Genomic DNA, 27,522 nt, shown 5'->3' on the forward strand with positions numbered 1-27,522 from the left:
CAAAATGAGGGCCCGAATGGTCCGAATTCTACCCAAAGAGTAAAATGGTTCAGACTTTCAACATAATATTTGGAGTAAATTAAAATTCCCTAGAATGATCGCTTAAATGTAGGCTCCCAGGTTCTGAAATGTCTGTCTCACAGGCCCTGTGATTGAACAGAATCGATTCTTACAGGGATTCTGAATTCATTCTTTTAAATTAATGGAGTTACTTTCTGTTTTTCTTTTTCTTAGCTTCTTGACAAATTAATGTAAACTTGGTTATATCAACTTTAGGGCCTTGGTGTTCTGCATACTTTATCCCTAATGCCTGGAACGATTATTGTTTTATGCAAACAACATAACCATTCCATAAAGCTAATTTCTAAATGTTTTTTTCTTTTGGCAGATCCCTTACAACCTTGGGGTTGGTTATATCCTCGCTGGCTGACCAGGCAGCTGGCAAGGGTAAAAACAAATTTGTGCCTTATCGAGATTCAGTGCTCACTTGGCTTCTTAAGGTAATTCATTGTTCTAGTGTGTTCCTTTCCAACTAAAACCTGGCTGTTTCAGAGGAGGCAGCTGAAAGGTGTGTGCAGAGCTAACCAGATACAGCACAACCGCCCGCCAATACTGTTAATCCGAATTCCTAGGAATGCAGAATGAAAACTCATTCCTGTTGCCTCTTTTGCCCCCATGATAACGCTATTCATCAGGCATTGTTCGTTGTTGTGACTATAGAGAAACCACACCTCATCATAAAATGACTCATGAAATACGGTGCCATTTCCATAACACATTTTCTTCACAGAGAATGTCGTATATGCATGTCTTCAGCTTCCATCATACATGTTGTGCACAGAACGGGGATCATTTCCTAAGAGGCTACTGGAAATATTTTGCAGGATAACTTGGGGGGCAACAGCCAGACCTCTATGATAGCCACCATTAGCCCAGCAGCAGACAACTATGAGGAGACCCTCTCCACCCTGCGATACGCGGATAGAGCCAAAAGGATCGTTAACCACGCCATTGTGAACGAGGACCCCAATGCCAAAGTCATCCGGGAGCTGCGGGAGGAGGTAGAGAAACTGAAGGAGCAGCTCTCACAGGCTGAGGTAAGATCAGCCTGGTGCTCCCTGTTTTTGAGATCCCCTGGCGTGTCGTATCTGAGTCGGGGAGGATGTGGTCGCCTGAAGTTTTAGGTCATCTCCGTGCATTCGGCATTTCTGACTGACATCTCCTGTATGCTAAGCATATAGCCATCTGTCCTAGGAACTTAACCTCCAGTCAACTAAAAGTGAGTTGTTGCTACTGCCTAATTGTTTGCCTTGGTAGATCAGTTGGCCCTCGGGCACCGATCTTGTCCAGCGTGAAATCCTAAGAACCAAATGGGTTGTTTTTATTAACATTGTACACTCTGTGCCCATAGGGCCTTGCGGTTTTCAGAGAAATTAGTTCTATGTCCTCTCTTCCTTAAGTCAGGGAAGGCAGCATGATGGAAGAGAAACATTAGGAAAAGAACTCAGAAATCTCCTTTTATTTTGCTTCACGTATATCAGCTCCTGGCAGGAAACAAAATCGGTCCTTTCTCATTGTTACCACCTTTGCTTGGCTTTACCCAGCTTTAATAATCACACCCTCTTCTAAGTAGCTATTGCTTTTTGCAAGTTACTGGGTGAGGCATCCAGCTCATTTGAAATAGGTAATAGGACTGAAATGAAGGCCGAGTAAGTGCCTTAGTGTGAGTCACGTGCTTCCCCCTGCCTCACTTGGGTGTGGACCTAGGGCTGCTGAGTTCACATTCCTTCATACCACTCCCTCCTGACCCCTCCCTTCTGGAAGAGTAGTAAATGGGGGGGGGGGGGGGGTAATACTGTTATTTTTTGAGCACTTGTGTACCAGGCCCTGTTGAAATACTTTTTGTCTATCAGCTTCTCTAGTCAAAAAGATAATCAATAGGAGATTGAGGCAGACAGAAAGGGAGTCACAGCCCGGGATCTGAACTTCCCATTCGTTGGTGATCATGGAGTTGCACTGACAAGGCATTGTCTTCTTCCAGCTTGGGCTTCTGAAGTGCAGGAAGCCTTGTTTTATTCCTGGTTTTCATCCCTAACCCCTAGTGCAACACTGATACTGGAGAGTGCTTAGCACAATGCTGGTGCATCGTAAGTGCTCAATAAATGTTGCTACCTCCTGTTATTATCATGTTTATAAGCATTCAGTGCATCAAACATACTTTTCATTGATGCCAAGAAGGTAGCAAAACACCTAGAAAATAAAACACTGTGGGGGGCCTGGGTGGTTCATTCGGTTGAGCGTCTGACCTCAGGTCATGATCTCACAGTTTGTGAGTTCGAGTCCTGAGCTGTCAGCACAGAGCCCACTTCGGATCCTCTGTCCCGCTCTCTTTGTTCCTCCCCTTCTTGTTCCCTCTCTCAAAAACAAATAAAACATTAAAAAAAAACAAATTAAGGGTGCCCGGATAGCTCAGTCGGTTAAGCATCTGCCTTCGGCTCGGGTCATGAATCTCTTGGTTCGTGAGTTCGAGCCCCACATTGGGCTCTCTGCTGTCTGCGCACAGCCTGCTTCAGATCCTCTGTCCCCGTCTCTCTCTCTGCCCCTCCCCCACTCATTCACAGACTCCCTCTCTCTCTCTCTCTCTTAAAAGAATAAATAAACTTAAATATAAAAATACCAATCAACTTTGAAGAGCCATGATCCTAGGAGGAAAATGTAATAGTTCTGCAGTCAGTACATACGTGGATGAGCTCCTTCTTTCCTCTTGTCTCTGAACCTGCTTTTCTGCCATGACCATGTAATCCAGGCCAGACGGTAGAATGATGCCTGGCCAAAGAGAACGGAAGAGGAGTCACAGCGGGTTCACCTAGGGTTTTCATGGGTGTCCCCTTATACCCAGCACTGAGTGTCCCTCGCAGACTCTGTTCCCGCTGTGACCTCGGTGCCTCAGGGAGAGTCCACAACGTTGCCACTGTGGCCTCTTGTCCAACTCTGCCATCTTTCTTGTTCGTGGGCTTACACTTTGTGGAGGCTCATGTTGCCATAGGGGGTCAAAGCATGCCATTCCAAGTAAAGCCCCCAAGTAAAAGCTTAGCTTAAAAAAGCTTTATATATATATATATACATCTGTATTGAGACCCCTTAGTTATTCTCACTCCGCAGACTCAGAGGGAAATTCCTACCCTTTTACCCAGATGTCTTGTTTCCAAGGGAGTAATGAATACACAAGGTTTTTATCACCATCCACTAAAAAAAATTTTTTTTCATGTTTATTTATTTTTGAGAGAGAGACAGAGCACTGCAGGGGAGGGGCAGAGAGAGAAGGAGACACAGAATCCAAAGCAGACTCCAGGCTCTGAGCTGTCAGCACAGAGCCTGACGTGGGGCTTGAATCCACGAACTGTGAGATTATGACCTGAGTCGACGCTTAACTGACTAAGCCACCCAGGCGCCCCAGAAAAGGAGTTTTAAATGATCCAGAGTCCAATTTTAAAATAAATGAGAAGAGGGGCGCCTGGGTGGCCCAGTCGGTTAAGCGTCCGACTTCGGCTCAGGTCATGATCTCGCGGTCTGTGAGTTCGAGCCCCGCGTCGGGCTCTGTGCTGACAGCTCAGAGCCTGGAGCCTGTTTCAGATTCTGTGTCTCCCTCTCTCTGACCCTCCCCCGTTCATGCTCTGTCTCTCCCTGTCTCAAAAATAAAATAAAAACGCTAAAAATTTTAAAATAAAATAAAATAAAATAAATGAGAAGAATCTTCACTTTTCCTGGTAGGTTATCACTGGGATGTGTTTATTGATGATGTGTGTTGATCTCTGTCTTGCTGGGAAAAAAAAAAAAGGTAACAGTGCTTAAGTTACCTTTGTTACGACGTTTCTGCTTTGAAGACAAACTTTAGCATCTTTTAGGTCTTTAAATGTGAAATTTAAGTACGATGGATAAAATTACTCTGTAGTGATTTGTATCAGTTTAATTCAGGGCACTGGTATTCCTTTTCCCCTCTAAAGAGTAGCAGTCATTTATTCTTACATTTCTTTTTATTAATAAAGATGTACAAGTCCACCCTGACAGTGTATGACTTAATTGCTTCCAACAGACTGTTGATAGCCACTTCAGAAGCACAGTAAAGGATTGTTTTATGAATAATGGTGGGAAAAAATAGAAAATCAGATATCTCTGGTTTCATTTTAAGGCTATGAAGGCCCCTGAACTAAAAGAGAAGCTTGAAGAATCTGAAAAGCTGATCAAAGAACTAACAGTGACTTGGGAAGAGAAGCTGAGGAAAACAGAAGAAATCGCACAGGTAGCCTGATAATTTAGGCCTAAAATCTTGTGATTCTTTTTCATTTGCCATCTTTTCTGCGTAGCCACTCATCATCCTCCCAGAGCCATTCAAGGACCTCTTTCTGCTCACCAAGACTGCAGAGATCACTTTTAGAGCCTGTAACTTCGTTGTCCTTTATCAACTACCATTTGGTCCATTTATTTGCTAGGAGCACTGAGCTGGAATAGGCATGGTCTCCAGGAAGCACTGTTAATGTTTCCTGCTTTTCTATTTTATGATTTTACATCACCCGGCAAAGTGTGCTACCTGACTGGCCGAGAATTTATAACCTACCACTCATCATGGTCTTTTTCCCAGTGTATTTGATTTTTGGGGCTCGTAAAAAAATGTTATATGAACTTGACTTGAGAAACGATATGAAGCAAGGACTAATTCTGCACTTGTGTGTGAGTGGGTGTGTTTTATGAATCTGCACTATACATTTTGTGAACATTTTAATCTCGCTGACTACTTGGAAATATTGGCCCATCCCAATCAGGTAGCTTGAAAGCAGTAACTGGGACCTAGTCAAGCCTTTTGCTTATATGTTTCTCGTAGGTGTTATTCTCACACAGACCCGTGCTTACGTACCCCACACACGTACTGCTGACTTCCTGTCTCTCATCCGTTGCTTCGTACTTCTTCACGGCACTTTATCATCCCTGGAAATTCTGTTTTGCTTGTCTGGTTTTTTTTTTTTTGTTTTTTTTTTTCTTTTATGGTCTGTCTCTTTCTACTAGAATATAAGTTTTCACAAAAGGGACTTTGTTTTGCTTGCTGTTGTAGATCAGTACTTCCCGCCCCCATCTCCCATGACTTTCCCACGTTTACTAGGGTTATTATCACCTGAAATCAGGCAATATGCCCAGTCTTTCCTGTGCCCTTACAACACCTTGCTCTTACCTTACTTCTCCTCCATTTCTTCCTGTGGAATTCTTATACTTCAAGAGACATCGCAAGTATATTCTTTTCCTGAAGCCTTTCCTGGTCTCTGAATACATCATGGGCTCCTTCCTTGGAAGTCCCATAGTACCTTGTTCCTCTCCAGTGACACAGGGCTCTTCTCCTCTGATTTAGGTACGTGGTCTTGTCCCCTCGACTGGACTATAAACCCCTTAAACGGAAGATGGTATCTGGTTCACTCTTAGCACACTTTTAACATGGACACAAGACGTCATGCATTTTAGAGACTCCCTAAACTTGGTTGTGATGTGGGATTTCATTGGCATTGTCCCCAGAAAGAGTGACTTAAACTTTCCATGGATACATCTTGTCAGTAGAGCAACAAATAGAGTCCCCTGTGTTTGTCTGTTTTTGTGCCCAGGAGAGACAACGACAGCTTGAAAGTATGGGGATTTCCCTGGAGACATCGGGTATCAAGGTGGGAGATGATAAGTGCTACTTAGTCAACCTGAACGCGGACCCTGCTCTTAACGAGCTTCTGGTTTATTATTTAAAGGTAAGAGAGTATATAAATAGATGGTTGCAATCCTGATGCATTCACGTATCACTCCCATTGGAATCTGGGAGCCTGTACCCATGATTTGGCTTTTTGAACATTTTATTTATTTTTGAGAGACAAAGCACAAGCAGGGGAGGGGCAGAGAGAGAGAGAGAGGGGGAGACACAGAATCTGAAGCAGGCTCCAGGCTCTGAGCTGTCAGCACAGAGCCCCACGTGGGGCTCTGACCCACGAACCGTGCAATCATGACCTGAGCAGAAGTTGGATGCTTAACCAGCTGAACCACCCAGGTGTCCCTGGTTTTGCTTTTTGTATCCAGCTTAGCCCTCATTGAAAGAGGAGGGATAGTGCAGTCAGGTTACCGCTGAGAGTGAAAACCTCCCCTCTGGCAACCATCGGTTTGTTCTCTATATTTATGGGTCTGCTTCTGCTTTATCTTTGCTTGTTTGTTTGTTTGTTTGTTTGTTTGTTTTTTAGATTCCACATAAAGCAAAATCATATGGTGTTTATCTTTCTCTGTCAGACCACACTTTTGGAAATGCTGGTTTATTTTGTGAAAGTGAAAAATGAGACATCTGTTTGAAATAGGGTACCTGATAGGCACTGATATGGGGTACCCCAAAAGACATAGGGCCTTTTTAATATGCGCACACACACACACACACACACACATTTCCTGAGTTATGATAGTATATAAATGTATGTGGCAGTACGTAACTCTCAAGGATTAGAGACCTGGAGACTTGAAGGCAGCTTATGTAACTGTCCACATACCGAAATCTCTAAATGAAAAGATTTACCCACTTGCAAAAAGTTAAATAAGTGCCTTGTTAAGGATTCTGATCTGCCTAGTTAATATAAAAAATGTGATGGAAAATAAGCTACAATTGAGGAAAGGAGCCTCAGTTTTCCTTCATCCTTTCTATTTTACTTTTCCCAGAGACCTAAATATGGGGCAAATGGCCCCTGACTTATTAAGCCCACTAATGGACTCAAGATCTGTTTGTTTAGAACATGACTAAGGCGTAAGGAATTGTGTCCAAAATCCTAATTTTGAAAGACCAAGCCTTTCTGTTGAATAGGGAAATATTATTATCATGGTGACTCAGTGATTTTTAGAGCAACGAAAGAAACAAAGGGACGAGCAGTGGACCGCCTCCCCAGGAGTCACAGTCCTCCTGTGTCTAGGGTTTGAGGTACTTGAAGTCCTGCTCATCTGTGCATTCTATAGCCCACAGGCTTCCACACTCTATGTAGGATTGGTATTCAACACTCAACTACTGGGGTGCCTGGGCGGCTCAGTTGGTTGAGCATCTGACTCTTGATTTCGGCTCAGGTCGTGATCCCAGGATCGTGGGATTGAGCCCTGGGTGGGGCTCTGCACTGAGCATGGAGCTTACTTGAGATTTTCTCTCTCTCTCTTTCTCTCCCCCCACTCCTTGCCCCTCCCCTGCTTATGTCCTCAAACTCTCTCTCTCTCTCTCAAATTAAAAACATAGAGGCACCTGGGTAGCTCAGTTGGTTAAGTGTCTGACTCTTGATTTTGGCTTAGGTTATGATCTTACGGTTCATGAGTTCGAGCCCCGCATCAGGCTCTATGTTGACAGTGCAGAGCCTGCTTGGGATTCTCTCTCTCTCCCTCCCTCTCTCTCTGCCCCTCCCCTGCTCGTTCTCTCTCTGTCTCACTCTCTCTGTTTCAAAAATAAATAAATAAGTACAAATGTCGTGGAAGATTTGACTTAGAGCACCCCAAATATCTTGTATCTGATTCATTTAATATTGTCATGCTGTTGGGTTATTTAAATTGATTGTGATAAATTTTTGTTGAGTTACTTGTAAGTATAGATGTTTTCCTTTCTTTCATGATCTGTTACTAGGACCATACCAGGGTGGGTGCAGACACGTCCCAGGACATCCAGCTCTTTGGCATAGGAATACAGCCGGAGCACTGTGAGATCGACATCGCATCTGATGGTGATGTTACTCTCACTCCAAAAGAAAATTCAAGGTAGGAAAAGTAAATGGCTCCTTCACATGCCGATGAGCCTGGTTTTCAGAAACCCCGTTCTGTCTGTTTGCTCACTTATTTCAAAGTTAAGACTTCAGTGGGTTCTTTTGCCTCGAGCAGCATATGATTCCTTAGGTGCATCATCTTCAGTGGGAGCTTATCTGCAGGAGTCTCGTGACCTGGGTGAGGGAACACAAATTGCTGCAAAGACATTTTGTATTTGCTTCTTAACAAATTCCCAGGCATGTGTCCAACTAGAAATTACTTTTTAATGCTAATTTCTTGGCTGGATACATTACCAACCCAGGCAATTTCCATAACTTTTCTTTATATTATTGTAATAAGAACATACTATAAGTCAAAGTAATGTTTATACATGTGTTCAGAAGTGAGTGTGTACGTTCGCACTCTCTCAAAAATAAATAAACATTTAAAAAAAACTGGGGGCGCCTGGGCGGCTCAGTGGGTTAAACGTCCGACTTCAGCTCGGTGATGATCTTGCAGTTCGTTAGTTCGAGCCCCACATCGGGCTCTGCGCTGACAGCTCAGAGCCTGGAGCCTGCTTCAGATTCCGTGTCTCCCTCTCTCTCTGTCCCTCTCCCACTTGCTCTCTCTCTCTCTCTCTCTGTCTCTCTCTCTCAAAAACAAATAAACATTAAAAAAAAAAAAAAGGAGTGTGTGTGTGTGTGTGTGTGTGTGTGCACCTATATAAGGGTCCCTTAAATATATAAATGATCATGAAAGTTAGCAATAAATAAGAAAGACAAAGCTTATTATATTCCTCTCTCATTTGCTTCGGAACTGTTTTTACTTTCATTCTAGAACAACACTGCCCAATACAACTTTCTGAGATGATGGGAAGGTTCTATATCTGCTAAGACCATTCTCGTGCACTTGTGTATCAAAATATGGACAATGAAAATGAGGAACTGAAAATTAAATTATAATTCAGAGCTTAAAACAATAAAGGACACTGAGTGACAAGTTTCAATTTGTCATACTGCCATTAGATATTAGATTATAGATACATAGGTCTGGGGATCCATCCATCTATATACCTAGATATATTAGGTTACTTAGATATCTTAATACACTGGGCAGGTATTTTCCTTATAAACTGACTAATGTTTTTTAGGTAGAAGAGGTAAGTATTCTATTAAAAATTTTCCCCCCAAAACAACTTTTCATCATCCTTCTGGCAAGAATATGTGTATACGTATAGACGTATAGATAGATAGGTAGGCAGATAGATAGATGGGTGGATAGATACAGATACACACACACCCACACACACACATGTATTCTAGTCTCATTTTCCACTTTTCTCAAATGAATAAATTAGTCCATAATTCCAAATAGATGGACACAGACCTTTGAAGCTTGAGTTAGCATTGAGTCATTTTCATTGGCAAGAATAAAGGGAGCATGTTAGTGTAAAATATGCACACTCAGGGGCGCCTGAGTCAGGTGGCTCAGTCAGTTGAGCATCTGACTCTTGTTCTTGGCTCAGGTCAAGATCTCGCGATTTGTGGGATCGAGCCCTGCGTCAGGCTCTGTGCTGTGAGTGTGGAGCCTGTTGGGATTCTCTCTCTGGCCCTCTCCCATACTCTCTCTCTCTCAAAAGATAATAAAAATATATACACACCAAAGTTTTATCTTGTTTGTGCATGACAAATTAAAAACATATGAGATGGTCTTTCCAGGGTATTTTTATCAATAAAAATTTAGCCCCTGTACTTGAAATATTACTGCAAAGAGAGGATTATTTTCCTGTGTGAGTTCTCCTTATTCTGTGACTCTTGAGCTAGAGCGTCCGGTCAAGATTAAGAGCTAGATAATGAGATTGTATGAGAAAACTAATTTATTGAAAAATTAAAACTAAGAATAATATTCATTTTTTTCTCCATCAAACTTCACCTGACAGTTCTTTAGCAAATTAAACTTTAATTAATTAATATCCTCATAATTTTTTTCTTAAATACCAGCAAAATCTCTCTCTTTTTTTTTAATGTTTCTTTTTTGAGAGAGAGCCCACACACAAGCAGGGGAAGGGCACAGAGAGGCAGGGGTCAGAGGATCTGAAGCGAACTCTGTACTGACAGCTCAGAGCCTGATGCAGGGCTCAAACTCAGAAACCATGAGATCATGACCTGAGCTGAAGTCAGACTCTCAACCAACTGAGCCACCCAGGTGCCCCCAAATCTTTCTTTTTCATTTAAAGTTTATTTATTTATTTGAGAGAGGCAGAGGCAGCATGAGTGGGGTAGGGGCAGGGAGAGAGAGAGAATCCCAAGCAGGTTCCACACTGACAGCCCAGAGACCGACGTGGGGCTTGAACTCATGAAACCATGACATTATGACCTGAGCTGAAACCAAGAGTTGGACTCTTAATCTACTGAGCCATGCATGCACTGCCACAAAATCTCTTTTCTAAATGAAGGAAACATGTATAAGAACATTAGGGATGCCAGGATGGCTCAGTAGGTTAAACATCCGACTCTTGATCTCGGCTCAGGTCATGATCTCAGGGTTCTTGAGATCAAGCCCTGAGGGGCTCTGGGCTGACAGTCCAGACCCTGCTTGGGATCCTCTCTCTCTCAAAATAAATAAATAAACATTTAAAAAAATTATCTGCACTAAAAATTCTGGATGACTTTTCATCTCCCCCTAAAAAAAGTCACAGTGGCAAGGCTTTAACTATGTTAAAAATCAGTTGATGAGATCTTCCGATCGGCAGGAAATCCTATGAAATCTGTTACAGTGAGTCATTCACAGCCCCTTGTACCCTGTAAGCCGTAGCATAGCTGTGAGGTGAGGAAACCTGTGCCCTTGGGAGACCAGCTCCAGATGTCCTCTGGGCAGAGTTGCAGCTATAGGGTTGGAATCGAATCCCAGATGCACAGGCCAGCACAAAGCCAGAGACACAGTGCACGTGATCTGAGGTGTGATTCGTGCAGTGTAACAGACTCAGAGTCCTTTCCCCCATCTCTGGCTATTTGTCTTATTTTTACAATTTGTTTGGTAGCTATTTAGGATTTAAGCCTGGTGTTCTTTTATGTTTTCCCCAAGTTTCTATTATGGAAAACTTCAAACATATAAAGTAGAAAGAAGAGTATGGTGAACCCCCTATATGTCCATCATCCAGCTTCAAAAATGAGCATCTCGCAAACAGTTTTGCTTTTATTTCTATACCCTCCACATCTCCCCCTCCCTCCCCTCTGGGGTATTTTAAAGAAAATTCCCGACAGTATAACTTTTTATCCAGGAATGTCTCAGCTTGTATTTCTAAACAGGTGTTCGTGAACATAGCTTAAGTTCCATCACACCTAAAATAATTAACAATAACGCCTTATTAACCTTCATATATTGAGTCAGTGTTCACATCTCCCCAAAGGTATCAGAAATGTTCCTTTTCATTTGTTTCTTGAAATCAGGATCAAATAAGATTCAACCGTTGTCATTGGCTGTTTGTCTCTTTTAGCCTCCGGGTTCCTCCTCCCTCTGTCCCCACCCCCTTTTCCTTGCATTTTAGTTGTTGAAGATGCTTGGTTGTTTTCTGTAGTCAGCATTTTGCTCGTTGTGTCCCATGGCATTATTTAGCATCTTCCACCACCTTCTGTATTTCCTAAGTTGGTATTTTGATATAACAGCTTGATCAGATTCAACTCAAATTTGGACAAGAAAATTCCATAGGCATTCTCGTGTATGTTTCCATCAGGAGCACATCATGCCAAGTTGTCTATCTTTGAGGGATGTTGGCTGCCCTTGATCATCGTGTTTTGTTCTTTTCTTTTCTTTTTTTTTTTTTATGTTTATTTGTTGAGAGAGAGGGGGTGGAGGGGCAGAGAGAGGGGGACAGAGGACGTGAAGCAGGCTCCGCACTCTCAGTGCAAAGCCCATCATAGGGCTCGAACTCACAAACCACGGGATCATGACCTGAGTCAAAGTTCGACACTTAACCCACTGAGCCACTCAAGTGCCTCAGATCATCACTGCGTTCTAATCACATGTTTTGAGGGTGGTTGCAATTCTATTACTCCTTCTTTTGGTATTAGCAGAATATGTCTGTTGAGAGAAACTTCTCCATCTCTCATGGGCTGCTGGGTCGGGGTTCTGTGCTCTTTCCCACTGAACTGACATATTCCCTGGTCTTCTTTCAGGTCCTGTGTAAATGGCACCCTTGTGTGCAGCACTACCCAGCTGTGGCACGGTGATAGGATCCTGTGGGGAAATAACCACTTTTTTAGGTAACCTCTTTGGGTTCCCTAATATTTTCACTTTTTTTTTTTTTTTTTTTTTTTTTTTTTTTTTTTTACTGTTACCTGAGTATAAAACAAGTCAATTTTCTCTAATGGTGGAAAACCCCACAGAATTAACTTACCTAAGAGGAAACGGCGAGACTGGTTGAAAGACTTTGAAAAGGAAACCGGCCCGCCAGAGCATGACCTGGACGCAGCCAGTGAAGCTTCCTCGGAACCAGACTATAACTATGAATTTGCACAGATGGAGGTTATCATGAAAACGCTGAACAGCAATGGTAAGACCTTCCCTCCGATTCCTCCGTCTTGGGCAGCTCCTATCCCTTGAGGGATGTGCTTGCATAAAGATTCACTCTGAAACTTAGATACATAAAATTGCTAATTTCTTACAGAGGCCCCTGGAGAGGGGCTCATGAAACATCCCATGGCCTGATCTGCTCCCTCAAGTGTAACCAAGGAGTGGGTAGTCCCTTTTTTGAGCCCCTTGTTTCCAAGCCAGTTGTGGTAACATTTCCAAGGTCATAGAGTCCGGAAGGACTATGGTGGCATTCCTTTTCAAATTCCCCTTACTGGGCTTGTCATTTCTGAATCTTTCAGAGCACAAAAATCCCCAGCAGGGCATGAACCCAGGAATTTCCAATGGAATGTAATGGGTAAATAAAAGTCATGATATTTTGCTGTAAATCCAGTTGGAAATTATACCATCAAAGAGGCTTACATAGCAAGCCCGGGTAGCTTTTACAAAAATGATAGCCACGGGCTTTATAGGCTCTTTGCTTGACCTGCACACTGGCTTGTCTCAGACCTTTAAGGTAGAGATTTCCTTAAAGCATCATTTCTAGATCCCTTGATCCAGAAAGTTTTCAGTGTTTGTTTTAAAATTCTTCTCTGTATGTAAACGGAAATCCTTTACCTCTTCATAAACACTTAACGTGTATTCAGTAAAATCCATACCACATTCTGTCTTGATGGCTATTTTATAAATGTGCCCCTTCATTTTCCATCTCTCGGTCTTCTCATCTCCAGGCTTGTGCCTGGAAACTAGAAACAGGACAGCAAAGTTCTTCTGTTACCAGGTACAAGGCAGCATTTCTCGGACCAGAACTGTGTGACAAGAAGTATAGCTGAGGCTACATTCAGGAGCCCCTGAGATGAGAAAGTCCGATCTCGCTGTCCCATTCAGCTGTTCTTTGAGTACCTAAGGATCATCCCCAACTTGCACCAGGGAGGACCTCCAGGAGCCTCTGCCGGCCGTGGTGCAGGGAGAGCATTATGTTTTCTCAGTCGGGCTCTCCCTTGAAAATGTTGACTTTTGCCCTCTATCTTTGAACCAGCCTATGTAGAAGAATGTGAGCATGGCTGGAGGAAGTCGGTCAGATCTCTGGCTTCTCAAATTGGGGATTCTGTTGCAGGAATAAAGACTCTGACCGTTTTATCTCTGGATTTTTAGCCCCAAGGACTCCCTCTTTTCAATTATAGAAATGAAGCCTGAAGAAAAGGCTAGATGGAGGAACAAGTGTGATGCATTCATATGAAGAATATAGAACAACCCCAGAAAAGAACATCAGTGAGACTGGGGAAACAGATTAGCTGCTGGGGCTTTGGATGCTGCACCCCAGGGTGCACCATAGCTAGGGGTCAGTCTACTCTGCTACTTAGTCGCCCAGTTGGGGGGAATCCCAAAAGACATTCCAAAGTGATGTTCAGACACCAGCATCACATTGATGGGCCATTTTACAACATGCCTGAGCAACAAGTCTCCTGTGAGTAATTTTTGGAAGCCCCAGTGGATACAGGGTGTGACAGGAGGGTGTGGGCTCCACTCCAGGTGCAGGAACACCCATTGGAAGAGCCTTATTTCTCTACATGAGATTACAGAGTTCCAGATGTCTCTGTTCTCTAACTGCAGAGTATCCTGGGGGTAGCAGTGGAATCCTCTGTTGTCCCACATCGTAGATTTCTAATTTTATTCAATCACTACCTTCCTATCATATTTATAGTAAACCCCTGAATAACAGATGAGTATTTAGTAAGTATTTGTTAATTCCTCCAATCCTCTTAGCCAAACCAATTAGTCACCAGTGACCTGCCTCATGGTATTAACATGAGTTATCCATTTGTATTCAGATCAAGCCTTGTTCTCCAGTGTTGATTTTATCTACTTAAAAATAGTGTTTCTCCCTCCCCACACTTCACCCAATTCTTGCCTATGGGGCACACAGGACGTGCCCTGACTCGGTGCTGAAATGCTGGTGGCCCAATGGTATTCACGCAATTCACCTCTACCGCTAGGTGGTTTCCCGATAATAAGCCTGTCTGCCTGGTGGTCGTCCCCCTGGTGGTCGTATTTGAAGATTCTCTTCCCTCTCATGTGGTTTCAGACGAAGCTCCTTCACAAACACTGGGAAAGAGGTTTTCACTGATTGTGACGTTAGCATGGGGGAGCTTGACCGGGTTTTAGCAGTGCTGCTGACTGATGCTTGTGCTATACCTGCTTTGGCAAGACTCCAACTAACACGATTGGGAAGAAGCTGAAGTTTTTTGCCTGACAGAAGCACTCTGAGGCATTCCTGATTGAGGAATGTGCCTTTTTAAACTGCGACCCCTTCCTCCCCAGGTCCCAACTCCATTGCCTTCCCATTGGTTAAAATCTAGTAGCCATTCTGTCCCTTATACATCCAACAGCACAAAAGTGCTATTGGTATCATTGGTACGATGACTAATGTCTTTATGACTGTTGACAGCAGAGCTGTTCAGGACATTGTACTTGCGGGTGGAGATTTACCTGCATTAAGCGTAGAATGATGTATTTTCAAATTTCTAAAATAAATAATGACCTAAAACACAATTCATTGGAATTAAGAGTAGAAGCAAACCTCGTATCTGTGGGCAATAATGGGTTCTTCCCCAGGGTTCAGAATAAGAATCAGGCACTCATCTGTCTTCACAGAGTCAATGGTAGCTCTAAAGTAAAGAGCAGTGAAGGGGCTGGTGAAGAGTCATTGAATTTATTCCATCTGGGATTAAAAGGTTAGTTTTTGTTTCTTGGGAGCTTTTTCCCCCAAAGGATCTACTTCCCTTCAATTTAGTGCATTGGGCATCTTGGTGTGAATGAATACCATCTATCACATAAATGCCTTCCAGCCTCTAACTATTGACACCCTCTCTTTTCCATTCTTGGGACAGATAAATAAGTTTGAACACATTACATAGTTAACATACCAGGTAAAGAATAAACTAATGAAGAAGAGAGAACATGCTATGCTATAATAAATGCTATCATTTGTCTCTTCTTAAAACACCCACCTCTTTGGTATCGTGGCCTTAGGTACCAGGCTTCCTGAGTTTTAAAACCCTTCATTCAAGAGAAAGAAAATGATAAGGGATAAATTAAAACCGTGGGCAATGTTTTGATGGTTGATTGCTTGGTTGAGAATAGGCCAAGTAGTCTTTGGCTTCTGTCCTAGGCCATATCATAGAGTCAGGTTGACTTGCTGATTAGGATAATCTATTTTAAAAATATGCTGTATAGTGATAAAGGCTTGAAACTGGTTAATTAATTTGAAAAGATGATGTTATCGAATATGTCTAAGAGAAAGGTATTTTCAGACTTGGGTTGAGGTCAGAGGTTTCAAAAAGAAAAGGTAGACAGACAGAAACATCAGCTCCTGTATCTCTGCCTTGGCCCTGGATAGCATGGCCTGTCCCAGAGTCCTGGGGCAGGCCTTACTGGGGATAGATGCTTTGAGTTGCTCTCTCTTCTGTATCTCCTGGTTGGTTTGTGGCCAGTGATGAAGCCTGGTGAATAGTAGGGTGTTACGTCATGGCAGCTGATAAAGCAGTTTAAAGCAACTTTGGTCACATGGCCCCTTCATTAGCACAGGACCTCAAGGGGAGATCCCCTCCACTTCTGCCATTTGGGACCATGTATATTTCTACACATCTCTGACTAACAAGGAGAAATGAGGATTAAATATCTTATCTAGTGTCTTTTAGCAAAAATCCTAGAATGTTCTAAAACATTGTGTTTTCCAGTGTTCGGTCTCTAGAAAAGATTCATAGACACTAAGGTAGGGCTCTTGGAAATCAGGCTCCATGTAAGTATAAATGAATGGCAAGGACCTTGTCCTTCCTTTTTAAACCTAGAGCCTGAAAGAGAAAAAACATGTACTGTTTGAGAAATGCATTTATTAAAAATTCTGGGAGAACTTTTCTTTTCTAACCCTTACATTTAAAACTTCTTCAGACTTCTTCTTTACCATACTTCATGTGTTTTTAATAAATTACAGGACTAGGTCAGAAGTTCAGATGCTTTGGAATACGTAGATATTCTACTCTATGGAAAAGGTCTTCCCTTTCCATGGTCTGTCTTTGTTTAAGAGTTTGGTATTTTGGGGAGCACCTGGGTGGCTCAGTCAGTTGAGTCTGTGACTTTGGCTTATGTTGTGATCTCTCAGTTTTTGAGTTTGAGCCCTGCGTCAGGCCCTCTGCTGTCGGTACACAGCCCACTTAAGATCCTCTGTCCCCCTTTCTCTGCCCCTCCTCTGCCCCCTCAAAACACAAATATTAAAAAAAAGAAAGAGTGTCGTATTTTTAAGAGTTCATTTTCCATCAGATTTTCAAGTAATGTATTTTAGGGACCCCATATCAGGACTCTTAAAGAAAATTATTCTACTCTGAAAAAATGCTGAATTTTAGAATTTTATATAAGCAAAGAACAGTATTTTTTTTTAATATCTACTCTTAAACAGAGTACAAGTTCTGAGCAAAACATTGGAGATAAGAATACTGTATCAGTCAATTACTAACGTGATGTCCTCCTCCCAGATAGTTCGCTCTGCTCTGAGTTCAAAACCTGGCTCTGTCGCTCATTAGCTCTGTGATCTTAGGTCAACATCTTTAAAATGGGAATGTTATCCACCCTTAGTTTGTTGCAAGGCATTCACGAGATGATGCATGTAAAGGGCATATGCCTCTCCCTGAGTTGTAGCTGGTAGCTAGCAGAATTATTATTGCCATGTGGTTGTTATTTTTATTAAAACAACTCACCTGTGCTCTGTATAGCTGGTGATTTTTTTAATTGCTTTCTACTTTTTGTTTTATATAACTTAACCTTATTTGTTAAGCTAACATCTTACTGTTCATATAGAAAATTAGTATAACTTACATGTTTATTTCACAAATTGATAGAGTCTTCTGGAAAAGTCCATCAGTAGCCATCATTGGGTGGTATTTTTATACCCTCTTGTTATCCTCATTTCCCACTCTTAACCTTGGAAATTAAACTGAGAGTCAAGAAGTGGGAATATAACACGAATGTCACAATTTGAATGACAGGCAAGGGTATGAACTCCAGGCCAGTCTGCGAATAGGAACACATCTCCTCCACATCTCGTGTACTTGAAGGACATATTCACCGTGTTGGTGGTTTTCTTACTTGCCATCCAGATAGTCTGACCTGTTGTTTCCCTAGAGTCCACTCACTTAGAGACGCCCGTAACTTTCTCCTTTGGACATGTGGTCAGTGCCTTCATCTTTCTCCACAGCATCCAGGTCAGTGGTCATTACCAAACTAACGTCCTGCCACAGCCAGGGAGCCCTACCTACACCACAGCCACCGCTACCCATGGTCGTGGCCTTTGAGCAACGTATATCTATCTATAATTATTCACCACGTGTATGTTGCTGATCTCTCGATCTGCAAAAACAGAAAGTAAAAAAGAGCCTTTGAGTTTTGCGAGTGAACTCCCCCTCCCCTCCCCCTTCTTTCTCCTTTTCTTTTCTTTTTTGGAGGCGAATTGCCTTCTTGAATATCAGCACCTGAGAAATGGCCAGACCATATACTCAATATTTTCAAACACGTTCAGTGATCTACAAGATCCCCCCCCTTCCGCCACATTATAGAAATTCAGGAGTCATAAGATTTGTGGTTAGAATCAGAACTAAATGGGCATAGAAATGGACTACCATAAAAATGAAATCCTGTGTGGCTCTCTCTTGGAAGCCGTGTCAGGTTTCATGAAATTTTTCTCAGTGGGTCGAAGCCCGTTCCCTCTACCACCTGCTTAGAGTGGATTAATGATCCCTGTAAACGTGAGCTCATCAAATTGAAGAAACGCAGTAGATGTGGGGAATGTTTACACGCAGGACATTTATCTGAAATGTTAATTAAAAGGTGGGTGGGAGGATGCCCCTCAGGCCCCTCCGAGAAGGCATCTGCAAAGACTAGTTTCCGAGCCAGGAGATGGTTCCTGCCTGAAGAGGCACCTGGCGGGCTGCCCTGTCGTAGCCACCCCCGAAGACACCTTGCCTTGTCTCTTGGCTCACCAGATCCAGTGCAAAATGTGGTTCAGGTCCTGGAGAAACAGTACCTGGAAGAAAAGCGGAGCGCCCTGGAAGAGCAGCGGCTCATGTACGAGCGGGAGCTGGAGCGGCTCCGCCAGCAGCTGTCCCCGGAGCGCCAGCCCCAGAGCAGCGGCCCCGACCGCCTGGCCTACAGCAACCAGACGGCTCAGCAGAAGGTGACCCAGTGGGCAGAGGAGAGGTAAGAATGGGACCCCGGTGACCCAGAGGCCCGGCTCCAGGGCCTTGGAGCTTTGGGCGAGGCATGTGAAGGTGAGGACAGACCTAAGCAAGGAAGGAAATCTTAGTCCTGTGTCTGGTCATTAGCAACCGCCTTTTCCTGTCAGAGATTCTGTCCATCCTTGGTATGCTTACTGGGATGTTAGTCATTAAAGACCATCCCTCCCCCCTTACCCTTCGATAAAAATGGCACCAGGTTACAGTATCATTGTTGCGGGGGCTCCTGGGTGGCTCAGTCAGTTAAGCGTCCAACTCTTGATTTTGGCTCAGGTCACCATCTCCTGGTTCATGGGTTTGAGCCCCCCATCAGGCTCCTCACTGACAATACAGAGCCTGCTTGGGATTCTCTCTCTCTCCCTCTGTCTCTGCCCCTCTCCGCTTGCACTCCTTCTCTCTCTCAAAATAAGTAAGTACAACTTAAAAAAATATATAAGCATTAAAAAAAAAAAAAAGAATACCGTTGTTAGATATTGAAGTAGAGAAAGTTGGGATTGTTCTTTAGCATAAAACCGTTTCTTATTTTAAATTTCCCTTACTTTGGAGTCTCTCTAAATACAACTATGATAGTAAGAAATCTAAATGTGAATTTTCAAAATTTGTGACTTAAAAATATTTGTATCAGGGGCACCTGAGTGGCTCAGTCAGTTGAACATCCGACTTCAGCCTAGGTCATGATCTCGTGGTTCGTGGGTTTGAGCCCCACGTTGAGCTCTGTGCTGACAGCTCAGAGCCTGGAGCCTGCTTCAGGCTCTCTCTGCCCCTTTCTCTGCCCCTCCCCTGCTTGCGCTCTGTTTCTGTCTCTCAAAAATAAATAAACATTAAAAAATGCTTTAAAATTTTTTTTTCAACGTTTTTAATTTATTTTTGGGACAGAGAGAGACAGAGCATGAACGGGGGAGGGGCAGAGAGAGAGGGAGACACAGAATCGGAAGCAGGCTCCAGGCTCCGAGCCATCAGCCCAGAGCCTGACGCGGGGCTCGAACTCACGGACCGCGAGATCGTGACCTGGCTGAAGTCGGACGCTTAACCGACTGCGCCACCCAGGCGCCCCTAAAAAATGCTTTTAAATAAAAAAAATATTTATCTTGGAACTGAGGTAGTGGTGGAGGAAACATCACCCGTGAGGATAGTAAATTATTGCTGAGTTCTGTTGTGTTCTCACTGCAGTCTAGGCGTGATGCTGATTTAGCACTCCCAGCAGCAGTGTGCAGTGGGAACAATTATTCTGTCCTGAAGATAGGGCACTCAGTTTACATATCCTCCTCAGTAACCCACCTGGCCCCTGAAAAGGCCAGCATCTGAACCCAGATCTAGGAGTCCCATTACTAACTCGTATGTTGTTACAATAACCTTAGTAACGAAAGTAGCACCTGACGTTTGCAGAGCATTTACCAGGTGCCAGGCACCAAGTGCTTTACATGTGTCCATCTCATCTTCACAACTGCTACTATATGTTATCATTTGTACCCCACTTCACACGTGAGGAACCAGGCTGAGAGGTTGAATGATTCACCCAAAGTCATTCAGCTGGTAAGTTACGACTGTGGGATCAAAGCCACGACTCCTGGGCGGGTACTCTCATTCTTTCAGCCACACTGCATCTCTCACAAGCAATGAGATGCTTAAACCTGAGCCACATTCAGGGAAGAAGAAGAAGAGGGAGAAAAGGGAGCCCTAGCTTGCACAACAGGCTTGCTGCGGTAACGCACTTGATCGTTCTAAAGTAAGAGAAAAGAGTCAGTTGCGTTTTCCCCAGGAGCTTTCTGCTCATCTGTCTGGATACCAAAGTATGAAGATTTATCCTACTTGTAACACATTACTCTTTATCTTTTACTGTGCCTGGGTAAAAGAGACAAAGGTTATCAGATAATGCTTTTTCTGAAGAGCTGCCTTTTCCACCTTTACTGAACTGATGGCTTTACTCTAATAACAGTGAGCTTGAAGGTAATTGGTGTGACTGGACCCACTGATACCCTTTCTCCCTACATACTTCTTGTGTACTGAAGATTGTAAAAGACAAAAACAGAAAGATGCAACAGAAAAGGTAGATTTTTGTTTTGTTTTAAAAATATTTTGTAATGCTTATTTATTTTTGAGAGAGAGAGAGAGACAGAGCATGAACAGAGGAGGGGCAGAAAGAGAGGGAAACAGGGGTGCCTGGGTGGCTCAGTTGGTGAAGCGTCTGACTTTGGCTCAGGTCATGATCTCACGGTTCCTGACTTCAAGCCTCGCATCGGGCTCTGCGCTGACAGCTCGGAGCCTGGAGCCCGCTTCGGATTCTGTGTCTCCCTCTCTCTCTGCCCCTCCCCTGCTCATGCTCTGTCTCTCTCTGTCTCAAAAATAAATAAACATTAAAAAAAAATTTTTTTAACAAAAAAAATCAAAAAAAAGGAAGAGAGGGAAACACAGAATCTGAAGCAGGCTCCAGGCTCTGAGCTGTCAGCACAGAGCCTGGCATGGGGCTTGAACTCATGAACCATGAGATCATGACCTGAGCCAACGTCGGATGCTTCACCATTGTTTTTAATGATTGTATTTTTTCCATCAAGTGTTAAAAAATTTTTTTCCACTCAATTCCAGATTGATTCTCTTTGAGGCTCTAATTCTTTTTTTTTTTTTTTAATTTTTTTTTTAACGTTTTATTTATTTTTGAGACAGGGAGAGACCGAGCATGAACAGGGGAGGGTCAGAGAGAGGGAGACACAGAATCTGAAACAGCCTCCAGGCTCCGAGCTGTCGGCACAGAGCCCAACGCGGGGCTCGAACTCACGGACCATGAGATCATGACCTGAGCCGAAGTCGGCTGCTTAACCGACTGAGCTACCCAGGCGCCGCGAGGCTCTAATTCTTACAAGGAAGGAGAGTAGCAAGGATGATATTTGGAGCTGTCATTCAAGGAGATGAGAATGCTACAATACTGATTTCACCAGGGTCACTGGATAAAATTAAGATGTCGTTAATGATGGGCTATTATATTAGGAGCTGGGACTCTTACCTAAATAAGTGTTGACGGCTTGTGAAATATCAAAGGACTCATACCTAAGTAAAGGTTGTGGGCTGAAAATCAAGTATATTTAAGAGCTAGTGAGAATTACAAAGAAATCCAGAGATGTAGTTACTCTTTCTGCAAACTGGCAATGTGTCATAGAGCAAGATATAAATATGTGAAAATTACATCACAATAGTCCGTTAAAAAACAGTTTTATCCAACAATAGGAAGTGTTTCAACCACATAATTATCCTTCTGTCATTGATCCCTCATCTGAAAATAACTTCCAGGAGCAGGAAATCAGCTTCATTCATTGAAGTGTTCCCAGTGCCTAGAACAGTGGTGTCTTTGGTACGTGCTTTGCGAGTATTGACTGTGTGAAATTACTGAAGTGATAAGTGTGTGTGTGCTTGGGTAGGAAGCACAGTAAGGGAGGTGGTGGTTAGTAGAGGGTGGGACCCCCATGCTGTGGGGCTTCTGCCGCAACTTCATGGAGGATGAAGGACTTCAGGCGAGTTTGAAGGGTGGACACTGGACGGGCAGACAGAAGGCGGGAAGCATTTGGATGGGCACGCGGGCACAAACAAATGAGAAACCGTGGAGAAGAGGAAGGTGTTTTGCGGATTGCATGAGAGCTGTTTTGTTTGCTCCGAGAGGTGAGTTGTATAGGAGTAGGGAGAGCGAAGTCCAAAGCTGTCCGGTAGGGCACACAGGTGCCTGCAGATTTATCCCATGCGGGGAGAGGAGGTTTTGAACTGAGGGCTGGCCTGAGACAGGCAGGGGTTTGTGTGACTGGTGGTGTCAGAGAAAGAGCCTGGGGGCTTTGAGGCTACCAGGGGTTATGAAAGCAATAGAGAGATTTAGGGGATATTTAAAAGGAAAAATCCACAGAAGGCTTTTTTTCTGGATGTTGTAGAAAAGAGAAAAGGCTGAGCTGGCTGAAAAAGAGTCAAGTCCAGGGAACTGAAAAAAAATGATATCACCTAGGAGAACCAGACAGACAGGATCGGTGTGCCATACGTGTTAGGGTAACTTCAGATTAACATCTTTGCAGGTGCCTCAGTGTCACTTTTGAGGTGATGGGAAAGGGGTAGAGACTGGGTATTCCAAGCTCCCCATTTTCCTATGAAGTAAGGGCAGGGGGTGTATAAATGGTAGAAAAGAGAAGGTAGATAAGCATTCTGCTAGTCTGGATTACCTTTGAACCCACCTGTGGAACCAGAACTCTTCCTTTCATTCAGTGGGTACTTCAGGGGTTTCCCACAATGGGCCGTGCCCCTGACCACACAGTTCTCCCCCTGGGGTGCCTGCAGCTCCATAGGGGACACAGACATCAGTCAAATAATTACACAAATAACTGAGAGATTATAAATACAACACATCTACGGAGGCAAAAGATGTGGGGACTGAGAGAGCACGTAATGGCACATAATAATGTCCTATTCAGCGTCAGAACGTTGGAGAAGGTCTTCTCAGAACGTTGGAGAAGGTCTTCTCAGGAAGGTCTTCTATTGTGTGGACTTGAGGAAAGAATTCCTGCTAGCACAGAAGTCCCACTTCTTGCCTTTTACCAACTGAAGAAATCATGTGAAACAGTTTCTCCTTATGGACTCCAGATTTCTGTCCCCTGCCCCATTCCCCTCCCCACCAGCCCCAGAAGCACACAAAAAGTCGTAATCAGTTCTTTTCCCTAAAGGATTTCTTTATTGGTCTTTTGGCAGCAGCATATTAAAATCTAGAAGTTTTCAGATGTTAGGGGATTTAAAACATGGTTTTTAGTTAAGTCCCTCTACGTATTTGCTCCTCATCAGTGGTTACCAACAGGAAAAAAAAAAATGGTTGAAAAATATTGCCTGGAAGGAGTTGCCTACCACTTTCTAAGAATACGACTCACTTAGAAGCAGAATTGGTTTCCTTTTCTTTTCGGAGTTTCTCATTTCCTTTTCTGCTACCCCACAGGGATGAGCTCTTCCGCCAAAGCTTGGCAAAACTGCGCGAGCAGCTTGTGAAAGCCAATACCTTGGTAAGGGAGGCAAACTTCTTAGCTGAGGAAATGAGCAAGCTCACTGACTACCAGGTGACTCTGCAGATCCCTGCCGCAAACCTCAGTGCCAACAGAAAGGTAAGAGTGCTTCAAAAAAAAAGGGAGAGAGAGAGTAAAATGTACAACAGTATGTACTATAAGCCAGCAGACAAACCTGACGTCCTAAAGAACATCTGTGAGGGGCGCCTGGGTGGCTCAGTCGGTTATGCATCCAGCTTCGGCTCAGGTCATGATCTCGCGGTCCGTGAGTTCGAGCCCCGTGTCGGGCTCTGTGCTGACTGCTCAGAGCCTGGAGCCTGTTTCAGATTCTGTGTCTCCCTCTCTCTCTGACCCTCCCCCGTTCATGCTCTGTCTCTCTCTGTCTCAAAAATAAATAAATGTTAAAAAAATTTTAAAAAAAAATCTGTGAGGAGATGCTGATATGAGCCGGAGTATTTATTCTTTTTAAGACTTCCTATCTACTAGTATAACATTGTATGTCAACTCTACTTCAACAGTAAAAATTAAAAAAAAAAATTCCTCTATAGGCCCCTCCCCTCCTAGAGTAAATATGCCCTTAGATGTGTTAAAACTAGAAATATATATAAGTAATTCCTCTTCTCTCTGTCGTGCAAATGCCCCCTTCTGGAATGGGGGGATAGGTGCCAATTTCAGAAAGGATTCTACAAGAAAGGAAGGCTTGTCGGGGTGCCTGGGTGGCTCAGTCGGTTGAGCGTCCGACTTCGGCTCAGGTCATGATCTCACAGCTCGTGAGTTCCAGCCCCGCGTCGGGCTCTGTGCTGACAGCTCGGGGCCTGGAGCCTGCTTCGGATTCTGTATCTCCCTCTGTCTCTGCCCCTAACCCACTCCCATTCTGTCTCTGTCTCTCTCAAAAATAAATAAACATTAAAAAAAAATTTAAAAGAAGAAAGGAAGGCTTGTATAATACCTTTTTTCTGTGCACAGAATGACTCTTTGCAGCCTTTGGGAGGTTTCCTGTCATTTCAACTCGAAGAATATTTCCTTTAAGGAGGAACTTCAAAAGACAATAATTTTGCATCCATTTATGTTTCCCCTGGCAAGCAAGCTAGAAACGAGTCAGGATTTCATTACTCTTTCTGCATTTTAGTACTTTGACCAAGCAGTTCTTTGAGAAATTTATGCTAAATCCATAGTCATAGAAATATTCATAAAGAGGGGCGCCTGGTGGCTCAGTCAGTCAAGCATCTGACTTCTGCTCAGGTCATGATCTCACAGTTCATGAGTTTGAGCCACACATTAGGCTTGCTGCTATCAGAAAAGAACCCGCTTCATATTTTCTGCCCCTCCCCCCTCTCAAAAATAAATAAACATTAAAAAAATTCATAAAGATCATGTGCTTTTTATACAAGGATGCTTATCATAATGGCCTTTATAATAGCAAAAATTTAAAATAGTCATGATGTCGAACAATAGAATAATTGATCAAACCAGTGTGCATCCATAAAATAGATTTCTATCTTTCCATTAAAAATTGTGTCTATGAAGAATATTTAATAGCACAAGAAGGTGATCATAAGATAAAAACTGTGGAGGGAGGATCGGGATAGGAAATTTAGTTTTGTTTGTTTCTGATTATGATAAAAAAAAAAAACATGCACGGGTATACCTATAGAAAATGGAAAATAAGCAAGAATATTCCATCTGTGGTAGAATTTCATCTTCTTTCTGTATATGTTTTCTTCACACTTGCTGCTTTCTAATAGTATATATTGCTGTAACAATCTAAGAAGTCATAACAAGACTTCATTTGGTTTCATTTGATTTGTTGTTTTTGTTTCCTTCATTCTGCAGAGAGGAGCAATCGTGAGTGAGCCAGCTATCCAAGTGCGGAGGAAAGGAAAGAGCACCCAAGTTTGGACCATCGAGAAGCTGGAGAATAAATTAATTGATATGAGAGACCTTTATCAAGAATGGAAGGAAAAAATTCCTGAGGTAAAAGAGACAAAATGGAAAGGAGATTGGGCCATGTTGAAAGCACAGAGTGTAAGTGATTTCACCATCAGAACGCACACATGCATGGCGGTGAATTTCTGTAGTCAAGCTTTGGACATCGATATTAGAAAAGTAATGTTGGGACACCTGCATGGCTCAGTCAGTTAAGCCTCCAACTCTTGATCTCAGGATCATGAGTTTGAACCCTGTGTTGGGCTCCATGCCCAGCATGGAGCCTACTTTTAAAAAAGGCAGGGCAGGGTGGGGGAAGAAAAGGAATGTAGAAGTGATCTTGAAAAAACTTCTAAGTTAGATGTTGGATCAGTCATAAAACATGTGATCCCCACACGGACAGAAACTAAATGAAGAGAACACATAACATGTTCTTATTTGGCTGCATTTTTGCTACATTCCAGGTGATATGAAATGGAACAAAGTAAGTCCGTGCTGTTTTGTCAGTGTTGTGACAAATCCACACGGATGGAGCCAGGTTGGATTTTGTATTCATTAGCATATGTTCTGGCTCCCCTAGCTGTGATAATGGCTGGGGAGATTACGAAGAATAATTTTAGAAAGCACAATCCATTTTTTGGATGCTAGTAATGGAAAAGACGACTCGGTGAAGGAAATGAGACAAAGCACAGGGAATGGAATGAAAAAGGCTATATGTGGGGTGTGATAGGGAAGACGAGGGTGTAATTGAGCAAGAGCCCCTCCCATATGCTACTTTTATTTATGTGACATGATGGTAATTTTTACTTCTTTTTAATTTCTCTGGATGAATGCTTTCTTCTTAAATCATTTTTAGGTGCTAGTTTTAAATAATATTATTCAAGTTGATATTTTGTTTCTTACTGGCTCCCCACCTGCCTACCCTACCCATCAGGCAAAGCGTCTCTATGGGAAACGAGGTGACCCTTTCTATGAAGCCCAAGAGAATCACAACCTAATTGGCGTGGCTAATGTGTTCTTGGAGTGTCTCTTCTATGATGTGAAACTTCAGTATGCAGTTCCTATCATCAGCCAGCAGGGGGAGGTAAGGACAAGCCAGCCTGGGAGGAACTTGACCGAAGTGGAAGGGTGTGTGTGTGTGTGTGTGTGTGTGTGTGTGTGTATCTGATTTAAGTGATGCTCTTGAGGCAGATCTAGGGTGAATAGTCAGGATCATACTCTTTCTTCTCTACTAATATCAATAGAAACTCTCAAGATTAAATCATGGTTTTAAAAGATATTCATACCCATTTTTTAAATTTATGGTTCACAAGTTTTTTTGATTTTTGTTTTAATCAAATTAGAAATCTTTTGGAAACCAGCTTCCGCTCTGTTGCCATGTTCATCTCTCTTTTAATCTCTTACCTTTGTGATACATCCGAGTTCCTTCTCGGCCCCTATGTGGTCTTCACCAGATACAGCTTGGGAGCAAGTTGTAAATAAATAAACTTAGAAAAATAAATAAAAATGTGTTGATTCTCAAAAAATATTGAAAGAAAGCTTGAGAACCCGCCTTACCTTCGAACTGATTTCTCCCATTTCCCCTTTCCCCCTCCTCTAACGGATTCGTCCATATTGGTCTCACTTGTCCAACGCCATCAGCTAATTTCTCTCAGGTGCTTGGTGCCAGTGCCAGTTGCCGTGTGGAGGTTGGGTCCGTGCTACTTTTACAGTGGAGCCTCACGATTTAAGACGATGGCAGCACTGTCCCCTTCATGACTCCAGCCTTTGCAGCCTTGACCTGTGTCATGAAACATAACTTGGGCTAGTTGTAGCACTCTGAGGGAGCAAATTCTTGTCCTTTAATTCAGTTCTGTGCCAACAAATGTAAGAGAGGCACCACTAAACTAGCACCTCTCCAGAGAACCACCAGGATGTTGAAGAAATTGTAAGCCTTTGTGGTTCCTCCTGGG

At 43.1% G+C, this 27,522-nt stretch overlaps 1 protein-coding gene across 7 annotated transcripts in view; it reads left to right on the forward strand.

Annotated features, from left to right (window-relative positions):
- Positions 1-27,522, forward strand: part of KIF13A (kinesin family member 13A) — a 212,544-nt gene that overhangs the window by 145,520 nt on the left and 39,502 nt on the right. For 4 of the 7 annotated variants that reach the window (XM_042937817.1, XM_042937820.1, XM_042937818.1 and 1 more), the window contains exons 10-20: positions 389-500; positions 885-1,097; positions 4,190-4,300; positions 5,646-5,780; positions 7,661-7,791; positions 11,952-12,038; positions 12,162-12,328; positions 18,381-18,594; positions 23,581-23,743; positions 25,478-25,618; positions 26,505-26,654. In XM_042937817.1, the coding sequence (XP_042793751.1) occupies positions 389-500; positions 885-1,097; positions 4,190-4,300; positions 5,646-5,780; positions 7,661-7,791; positions 11,952-12,038; positions 12,162-12,328; positions 18,381-18,594; positions 23,581-23,743; positions 25,478-25,618; positions 26,505-26,654 (1,624 nt within the window). Of the gene's footprint in view, positions 1-388; positions 501-884; positions 1,098-4,189; positions 4,301-5,645; positions 5,781-7,660; positions 7,792-11,951; positions 12,039-12,161; positions 12,329-18,380; positions 18,595-23,580; positions 23,744-25,477; positions 25,670-26,504; positions 26,655-27,522 lie in introns of all 7 variants that reach the window. The other 3 variants (XM_042937815.1, XM_042937819.1, XM_042937816.1) reach the window with 1 other exon arrangement.

Source organism: Panthera leo, chromosome B2 (genome assembly GCF_018350215.1).
Source record: "Panthera leo isolate Ple1 chromosome B2, P.leo_Ple1_pat1.1, whole genome shotgun sequence".
Classification (NCBI taxonomy): Eukaryota; Metazoa; Chordata; class Mammalia; order Carnivora; family Felidae; genus Panthera; species Panthera leo.